The sequence below is a fragment of the Anguilla rostrata genome, chromosome 12 (assembly GCF_018555375.3).
Source record: "Anguilla rostrata isolate EN2019 chromosome 12, ASM1855537v3, whole genome shotgun sequence".
NCBI classification, from domain to species: domain Eukaryota; kingdom Metazoa; phylum Chordata; class Actinopteri; order Anguilliformes; family Anguillidae; genus Anguilla; species Anguilla rostrata.
In genome coordinates, this window is record NC_057944.1 from 8548443 (window position 1) to 8558908 (window position 10466).

Consider the following 10466-nt stretch of genomic DNA (forward strand, 5'->3'; position numbering starts at 1 on the left):
AACCCTCCTCTCACCATGCAGAACCCTCCTCTCACCATGCAGAACCCTCCTCTCCCCGTGCAGAACCCTCCTCTCCCTGTGCAGAACCCTCCTCTCCCCGTGCAGAACCCTCCTCTCCCTGTGCAGAACCCTCCTCTCCCTGTGCAGAACCCTCCTCTCCCTGTGCAGAACCCTCCTCTCCCCATGCAGAACCCTCTCTCCCTATGCAGAACCCTCCTCTCCCGTGCAGAACCCTCCTCTCCCCGTGCAGAACCCTCTCTCCCCGTGCAGAACCCTCCTCTCCCTGTGCAGAACCCTCCTCTCCCGTGCAGAACCCTCCTCTCCCCATGCAGAACCCTCCTCTCCCTGTGCAGAACCCTCCTCTCCCTGTGCAGAACCCTCCTCTCCCCGTGCAGAACCCTCCTCTCCCCGTGCAGAACCCTCCTCTCCCTGTGCAGAACCCTCCTCTCCCCGTGCAGAACCCTCCTCTCCCCGTGCAGAACCCTCCTCTCCCCGTGCAGAACCCTCCTCTCCCCATGCAGAACCCTCCTCTCCCCATGCAGAACCCTCCTCTCACCATGCAGAACCCTCCTCTCACCATGCAGAACCCTCCTCTCCCCGTGCAGAACCCTCCTCTCCCCATGCAGAACCCTCCTCTCCCCATGCAGAACCCTCCTCTCCCCATGCAGAACCCTCCTCTCCCCGTGCAGAACCCCCCTCTCTCCATGCAGAACCCTCCTCTCCCTGTGCAGAACCCTCCTCCCCCCGTGCAGAACCCTTGTTTCACAAGCGCGCCCCTTCAGACCAGCTCCATGAGGAAGAGGCGGAGGCCAAGGTCCCCCAAAAATTCAGATCATCTTCTGCTACCTCATAGAACAGCTCCTCTTCTCCGGCACTCTAAGGTTAGGCTGGTTCGGGTCCTGTGCGTGGAGCCTATCGTGTGTTGGCCTTTACCGTGGGATTCACTCACAAGAAACGCCCGACCGAAGACGTTGTTTTTTCCTGTCTTGTCAAACGTCTCTGAGGTTCAGTCTTTCATCGCTGTTATTTTCTTTTAGCTATTAAGATGCCAGATTTTGCCAGATTTTGATTTAGAGGGGTGTACCCCATACCCACACACAGCACCTTGAGTTTGGCACTGCTCGGAGTTTCCCACAGAATCAACTGCAGCGACAGTATATATGTGCTACAGGTCTGCGCATATTTACGTCTTTGGAACGGTGAAAACTAATACCTTTGACTTTGTCAGACCTGAAAATGTACATATTGCTATATGTACATGCTGTTTGAAATGAAACTTCTACAAAAACAGTATTGGTGGAGTTGAGTTTTTTACTGAATCGGTTAATATTGATGTGATGAAATGTTTCAGAGAGAGGAGATTTTTTACATACTGCGTGAGACTGAACCTCACTGGAAGGTTAGATTGCTTTGGGAGGCTCATTTCCAAGCTCTCAGACTGCTAGCTTGGAAATATAGAAATCTGACAGCTCCTGGAGGAAAAGTGTGTAAATACCAGCCTCCATCTGATTAGGCTGTATTTGCGTATCATTTGTGTATCAGTCCTGTGTGTGTGTGTGTGTGTGCAGGCATGTGTGTGCATGTGTGTGTGGGTGAAAAAGAAGGAGTAAGTGAAACTACAGCACAGTTCTGATATGACATTGCAACATTTGGAACTTTGTTCCAGAAGGTTGGATTCTGGTATGGTTTCTTCTCTGTGGTAACATCGGTTCCATTGAACACTGCAGATTATTTACTTCCTAATTTACCTAATGATATGTAACTCTGGCTTGACATAAAAGCAGACCACAAAAGAGTGACCGAGGGGAAGCCTAGCCACAGTCCATCGAGGTTTGTCATTTACCGATAGTGTAGACTACCCAGAATTTAAACCAGCCCATTGAGGTCTGTCATTTACCAATAGTGTAGACTACCCAGCATTTAAACCAGTCAATTGAGGCTTGTCATTTACCAGTGGTGTACACTACCCAGCATTTAAACCAGTCAATCGAGGCTTGTCATTTACCAACAGTGTAGACTACCCAGGATTTAAACCAGTCAATCGAGGCTTGTCATTTACCAATAGTGTAGACTACCCAGGATTTAAACCTTATGCATTAACGTCTTACACTTCAGCATGCAGCAGCATGCTTTTCCCAAACTACCTTAGAAAAGTGCACATATGAAGGTCTAGGCTACCGGCTGATGTGATGTAGAGTCATGAGTCATTACATAAACCCACAGCACTGCATCTGTCCTGGATTTACCCGAGAATCTCTGGTTCATGCCATTCTGTTCCATCCATTGACAGCTCGGTGTAAAAAAGCAGTACTTTCTGATATCGGTGTGATACTTACCTGTAGCTAAATATGACCCATATTCTGCTGGCAGAACTCAACTTATATATTTTCTGTCTCTCTAGTTTTTAATCTCCTTTTAAAATGTTAAACTCACTCAGAAGTCCTTGGTCTACTTTTTCTAGTGTCACGAGTTGTAAATGTTAGATTTGCTCCAGTTTTGTCCTCCATCTGTTTCCCTTTGCAAGCGTTTCTGTGTCTTTCTTATATAGTGTGGTGCTTGGAACTTGACACAATACACTGTCAACAGACCAGTCTGCAGCAATAATAGCAGCGTGAACACACGTTAGTTGATTTATTGAGACACACCCAAAACAAGCTGGAAGAGGTTTTCACAATAAGGAAACGTGCCTTTGAGCACGACAGCTTGCACATGTACATTTATCTTAATAGCGGTATTACATTGTTATTACTTAGTTACTAACATTATTACTTGCGTGTGGATCGATGCTGAAATTTACAAGAAAATTTCTCAGGTACTTTAGAGTACAATTACTTAGGATTTCTACATTAAATAACTCAGCAGGTTACAGCTGTTTGATGACGGTCATTAGGAATATAAACAAGAGAAGAGAATGTATTTATATATTTTAAGACAGAGAATGTATTTATATATTTGAAGAGACACGGTTTGTGTGAAATACCGGTTTTTCTGCGAGCCCTTCGTCATCGGCCTGCTCCGCACCACCATTGAAAAGACCTGACCGTGGCATGGCTACCGACAGCATGAGCCTTTACAGCGGCCTTACAGCGACAGTACCTGGGTTCTAAGAGATTCTGCTCCTAAGTGACCGACAGCCTGCTTCTACAACATGACATGAAACACAGGGAAAGGGCTTGGTTGGACACCTTAAGCGCGCACAAATCTGCACCGTGTTGTAACTGAACTTGTTTGGTTCATTTGCCAAATTTACCACTATCCCTGGGAAGAGAAAAAACAATATCTGATTTTTCAAATAATCAATCATGGACAGCCACTCCCTTCTTCCCCCTCTTTCCTTTCCTGTATGTTTTTCCTCCCGACATCTTTACATGGGTTCGAAAGTCCAGCCTGAATTTTGTGCTACATTGCAATGTCACTCATCTAACGGGAGGAATGGAAATCTGAAAATTAAACCGAAATTAAAACATGTTTAAAAAAAAAAAAAAAAAAAAATTACTAGTCTGGTTTCTGCATTTTTCAAACAGCGTTTTTTTTTTTGTTTTTCTTAATCCAGGTTTCCAACTTGAAATAATAAAGAAGGCTTCGGGGAACTCTGAGTGATTTCAGTGCGGAGTCGAGCGGGTTGGAGGTTGGCGTCATCAGGGTGGCAGCAGTGACGTTGCAGGGTTCTTCTTGTTGTCCAAATTCGGAGGTAAACCCATTCTGACCGCTGGGGCAGGGTGCAGGGGAAGATGTGGGGTCGGTTAAGGGCACCCGGGGGGGGGGGCAGTGGGGTTTGGGGGGGGTTTTGGGGGGGGGCGGGGGGGCGGAAGCTCTACAGCAGGACGGCGCTCAGGGCCAGGGCCAGGGTGGCTCCGGTGGACCACCCAGGGCCCCGGGGGGCGGTGGAGGTGGGACGGGCCAACATGGTGGGGTGCGGGGCCCCGCCGGTGCTGTTGCCGGTCCCGTTGTTGTTGTTGTGGTTGTTGTTGCCGGTGGCGGTGGTGGTGGCGGCGGCGGTGGTGGGGGTGCTGACTTTTGTCTGCAACCCCTGGCTCTCCGTCACCAGGTGCACCATCAGCACGGCCACCAGCAGACCCATCCCCACCTTCGCCAGCATCCGGAACTCCGACAGGTGACCTGCAGTTTCAGACAAAAGGGTGCACGGGCAAAAGGGTGCACGGGGTGACCTGTGAACGCTGCAGCACACTGCATCCTGCCAACTCTTACTCCTTCCTTCTCCTTCTCCTTCTCACTTTCTCTCTCTTCTTCTTTCAGATAACACTCCAGAAACGAATATCTTTAAAAAATGATGCTGCTCTCTCCCTGCTGACAAGAGAAAATAGCTATTGTTCCAAAAGCTTTATCTCTCTTTTTTTTTGCTCCCTCTCATTCTCTTTTTCGGACACACACACACACACACACACACAAGCATTCAGAGTGGATCTGCCAATCGATTTTTCCCCATCCAATCAGCTTTTCTCCATCCACCACCCGCATCCCCTACCCAAATACCGCCTCTCCTGCCGCAGCGTGTGATTGGGCAGTGAGGTGCCGAGGTGCCACTGGGCAGACAGGTGAATTCAGGCAGGTACTCACCTGTGCAGGTGTAAAAGTGTGTGTCCGTGTGTGGAGTCCGGTGTTCTGACCCTGGATGAGCCTGCAGTCGGCAGGAGCCCGCCTTTTATTGCCCTGTGTCTATGACATCACTGCAGGGGGCGGGGCTGGGCATCAACAAGTTGAGCTGAGTCACTTTGCTGTAAACGTATGTGAGGAAACTCGTCTGCATTATCGCTGGCTGTTCATGTGGAGTCTTCACGGAGTTTAAAGTCCTGCCCAATGGGTGCCACAGTGCCACCCAGTGGCAGGCCAGGGGCAGGGGTCAGTGTTTTCTCAGGTGAATTGTGTGCCAGCTTGGAAAATGATTTGTTCAATCAGCATAATTATTGTGACAGTCATTTTTTGCAAACCAAAGAAATTTTATATTGACCAACTACACTTTAGTAGAACTTGTGTTATGACCATATCTGTAGTTCTTTGTTTTTTTTCACGGTTGAAATGTGACACTCAAGGTTACGTAATCAAATTGACCTCTCATCACCTGGTTTTTGTCTCTGTAGTCCTTTCTCATGGTAATGGCATCTGTGATTTCTGTATATGTTTGCTTGTGAATGAATGAGTGAGTCTGTGTGACAGCGTGCATGTGTGTGTGTGTGTGTGTGCCTGTGCCTGCCACCAAAATCACATCACCGAAAATATACCACCAAAACTACATCCCAACACACAAATAACCAAAACTACACCCTAACACATACCACCAAAACTACATCCCAATACATACCATCAAGACCACATCCCAGCACACATACCACCAAAACCACATCCCAACACGCATACCACCAAAACCACATCCCTATACATACCACCAAAACCACATCCCAACACACAAACCACCAAAACCACAAACCACCAATACCACATCCCAACGAACATACCACCAAAAATACATCCTAACACACAAACCACACCCCAACACACATACCACCAAAACCAAATCCCAACGAACATACCACCAAAAATACACCCTAACACACAAACCACCAAAACCACACCCCAACACACATACCACCAAAACCACATCCCAACACACATACCACCAAAATCACATCCTAACACACATACCACCAAAATCACATCCCACCACACAAACCACCAAAATCACATCCCAACACATAAACCACCAAGACCACATCCCAACACACAAACTACCAAGATCACATCCCAACACATAAACCACCAAAACCACATCCCAACACACATATCCCCAAAATCACATCCTAACACACATACCACCAAAACCACATCCCACCACACATACCACCAAAATCACATCCCAACACACAAACCACCAAAATCACATCCCAACACATAAACCACCAAGACCACATCCCAACACACAAACCACCAAAACCACATCCCACCACACATACCACCAAAACCACATCCCAACACACATACCACCAAAACCACATCCCAACACACAAACCACCAAAACCACATCCCACCACACAAACCACCAAAATCACATCCCAACACACAAACCACCAAGACCACATCCCAACACATAAACCACCAAAACCACATCCCAACACACAAACCACCAAAACCACATCCCACCACTCTAACCACCAAAACCACATCCCAACACACATACCACCTAACCACATCCCAACACACATATCACCAAAATCACATGCTAACACACATACCACCAAAACCACATCCGACCACACATACCACCAAAATCACATTCCAACACACAAACCACCAAAACCACATCCCACCACACATACCACCAAAATCACATCCCAACACACATACCACCAGAACCACATCCCAACACATAAACCACCAAGACCACACTCCAACACACAAACCACCAAAAACACATCCCAACACTCAAACCACCAAAACTACACCCCAAAGTTATTTATCTTGTTTTTTTATATTTATAAAATACAGCATTATACTTCTGTGGACAAGCATAATACAGAGGTTGGAACATTTGGATGCCAGTAATACTGTTAAATAGCTGTGTTCCTTGAAGCATTAGACACTGTAGATAGATAATTTATATTGATGAGGGTATGCACACATTATGTAGTCATACATTACTCTCAACCAAATCTGCATTCGGCAGTTGACATGTTGATAAGCATTCAGAAGAAGAACATAAACATCCGGTTTTAATATAGGCAGTAACAGTCAGAGATTACCATAATAATAATAATTTTTAAAAACGCGAACTGTGGACCCACTAAAGTTATGGGTCGCTCGTTTTTCAAAGAGGGCTGGAAAGTTCCGTAGAGTTTGGGGGGGGGCGGGGGCGGGGGAGTTCATGGTTCAGGACGGAGAGGGTGGAAAAGGGGGTTTAGAACTTTTTGAGGGATATGACTGTTAAAAAAACGGTCAGGGCGATGATGGACGGAGGAGGGGCTTTGAGTCCATCGCTCCTGCTGCGGGCGACTCCTAACCCCGCCCCGCCCTCGCCAGCCTCGCCCCCCACCCCCCCCGCCTTGCCAGCTCTCCGTGGGCGGGGGGTCGTGCTCATGCGCGTGGAGAAGGTGGGCGGGGTGGAAGTCAAAGACGGGTGGTGGCTGCGGGACGGGGCGGGGTTCCCATCGGGGCCCGGCGGGGGACGGGTGGGGTCCGGGATCACGAGGGCAGATTTCGACAGGAACCCCGAGGTGACGGCCTGCATGGGGGGCCGGCTGGGGCGGGCGCGGCGGGTGTCGGCCCCCGCGGGGTGCAGGGTGTAGTGCCACGACCCCGTGGAGGTCAGGTGGGCCTCCCCGCAGACGGGATGGGTGTGGCACGGGCACCCCAAAATCCGAGCGGAGGTCAGCCGCATCCAGTCCAGCAGGTCCCGCAGGCCCTCGGCGTCCTCGCACGCCCACGGGTTGTCGTAGAGAGTGAGGAGGCGGAGCCCGTGCAGCTTGGCGAACGCCTGCCCGTCCGCCGCCGCGAACCGGTTCCCGTGCAGGTAGAGCTGGGCCAGCCGCCCCATCCGGTCCAGCGACCCCGGCAGGATCTGCACCAGGTAGTTGTGGGACAGGTCCACCGTCTCCAGGTTGGTGGGCATGTTGGTGGGGACGGTCCAGAACTTGTTGTGGCTGAGGTTGAGCGACAGCAGGCCCGTCAGCGTGTTGTTGATGAACACCACGCGCTCCAGCTGATTGGCCGAGAGGTCGAGGGCGCGCAGGTTCCAGTGGTAGGCCGTGTCGTTCTTCTCCAGCTGGCGCAGGCGGTTCCCCGCCGCGTGGACGTCCCACAGGGCGCGGGGCAGCCCCGCGGGCAGGCGGGACAGGCGGTTGTGGGACAGGTCGAGGGCGCGCAGGTGGGTGAAGTGGGCCAGCTTGCCGTCCAGGTCGTGCAGCCGGTTGCGCGACAGGTTGAGGGCGCGGATGTTGTGCTGCAGGCCGTCCGGCAGCAGGGAGAGGCCGCGCCCGGAGCAGTCCACCGTCCTGTGGCCGCGCGCGCACGAGCACATGGGGGGGCAGACGCTCAGCCCGCCCCTTCCCAAAAGGAGCAGCAGCATCAGGACGCAGGACAGGTGGGTGCAGGGGGGCATCTTCAGGACTCTCCTGTGGTGGGTAGGGGGAGGAAACAAGGACAAAATGAGTGAGGTTTTTGGGACTTGACTGAATGCCCCAGCAGTGACTCGAGGCTCATTTTGGTGATTAGTCTCAGATTGCTGGCACATTTCTTTGGAGCCGTTGGGCTTGTTTATCTGCTCCAAAGCCCTGGGTTTTAGAATGGAAAACCCGAGAGATTACGTTTGAAAAACAAACCGCTTTTGTGTGATTAATTTTCTTCCCGATTGTTTTATTGCTTCGTTGTTTGCGTATGATTTCACGGACCATTCCTGACTGAGAACATTTGGACATGACGGCGATGCTTTGGGCCGCTATCGTTGGTGGACGTGCCGTTTGAGCGCAGTGTGCTTCCTGGCTGCGTGGCCGAAGAGGAACCCAGTTCCCGTTGCCATGGCCCCCCCTCTGGAGTGACAGGTAAATGGCGGAATCCTTACTGACCATTCCGTGTGTGACCCATCGATGAACTACATTACATTACATAACAGGCATTTACACAGGCACGACTTTTGCATAGCATTTACATTGCATCCATTTATGCAACTGGATACATACTGAAGCAATGCAGGTTAAGTACCTCGCTCAAGGGTACAACGTCAGAGTCCTGCCTGGGAATCAAACCTGTGACCTTTCGGTTACAAGATCAGCTCCTTACCCATTATACTACCCTGCTGCCCTAGAACTAGACTGGACAATCCTGCTCTCAGCGAATGGGAATGAATCTGCCCTCAGTCAAGTGCACTCAATCAAGCGCCTCTAAGCAAAGTGCCCTTAGTTAAGGGCCCCCATTCAAGCACCCTCAGTCAAGTGCCCACTCAAATGGCCTCACTCAACTGCCCTGCTTTAAGTGCCCTTAGTCAACTACCCTGCTTTAAGCACCCTTAGTCAACTGCCCTGCTTTAGGTGCCCCCAGTGCACTGCTCTTCAGAACGTGTCCTCAGTCCCTATCTAGTCTCTGAACATGCTACAGTTATCTGAGCTGAACGCTGTTCCCACAGAGCGGGTGCAGATGTTTTCTGTGAGCCCTGTTGGTACAGGGCCCCTAATTATTTTGCTTTGCAGTTGTATAATTCTGCTGGTGAATGATTTATTTTTGGTCTGTGTCTCTCTGAGTTCGTCTGTACATGCTAAGACGTCAGCAGGTTGTTATACTCCACCCTGGAGTGAGAGGAAACAGTTTCCCCCCGTTCAGGTCTGGGGGGAGGGGCCTTGGCATTAGAAGCTGGGTACATGCAGGATCTGGAGAAGAGTAGAAGCAGTCATGGAAGAGGGTGGTTTGAATCAGTGGTGTGAATTTCAAATTTTAACGGTGTTTGCACACACTCATTTGAAGCCCTTGTTATTGTGGCTGTTTTTTTTTTTGCTTGTTTATCATTGTATTATAGATTTTTTGTCTTTTTTTGTCTTTGTGTTTTCCTTTTTTTGGGGAAATTCTGGGTACTTTCATTTCATCACCTTCTTTCGTCTTTTTTCCGCTAGGCCGTATACCGAACACCTGCCTGATCACCCTGTTTTTGGGCTTCTGTGCCTTCCTGCCACCTCCCTTGGTCAAAGGGTCCCGTCGTATCTTAACAGTTGACTTTGGTTTAGTGCCCTGAGTCAAAATCCCTCAGTTATGAACTGTCAGTCAACTACCCTAGTCAAGTGCCCTTAATCAAGTGCCCTAAGTCAAACACCTCCAGTCAAGTCCTCTTATGTGCCCTTAGTCAACTTGCCTTAACCCAGAGTCCTCAGTTAAGTGCCCTTACTGAAGTGCCCTTAGTCCTCAATTATTTGGTCTCAGTCCACGGCCTTTAGTAAAACACCCTTAATAAAGTGCCCTCAGTCAAGTGCCCTTACTCAAGTACCCTCAGTTATGTTCCCTCAGCCAGCTGTGTTTATTGAAGCACCCTTAATCAAGCGCACTTACTCAATCCTACACATCAGCTGACCTGAGCAAGGAAAGCAGGTTTTATATTTACAAAAAAGTAACTTTTTTTTGGATGAAAGTCTGATTAATTAGACTTTCATTCAAATCCATGGCACATCAGAGGCCTGGCTGCAGCTGGGTAGCATCTGTGACTACTGAACATAAAGATATAATTACCAGCCATCATTACTGCCATACAGATGCAAAGCATGACTGAATCAACGTTTTTACACCACATTGAAAACTTCACTGGTGGCTGTATTACTGTGAGTGTGTGAGTGAATGAGTTTATGAGTGGCGTGTGTGCCTTGTTATGGACTGGTGACTTGTCCAGGGTGTATTCCTGCCTCTCGCCCACTGCATGCTGGGATAGACTCCAGCACCCCTCATTTCTTGCAGTTTTCATGCCTAAAATTGATAAACAA

General features: G+C 49.5%; 1 protein-coding gene across 1 annotated transcript in view; it reads right to left on the reverse strand.

Moving 5' to 3' along the window:
- Positions 1–6469: 6469 nt before the first annotated feature.
- omgb (oligodendrocyte myelin glycoprotein b) overlaps positions 6470–10466 on the reverse strand; it is an 8020-nt gene continuing 4023 nt past the window's right edge. Inside the window, exon 2 of the mRNA XM_064302654.1 lies at positions 6470–8123. Within this exon, the coding sequence (XP_064158724.1) occupies positions 6911–8123 (1213 nt within the window). The 3' untranslated portion in view covers positions 6470–6910. The remainder of the gene's footprint in view (positions 8124–10466) is intronic.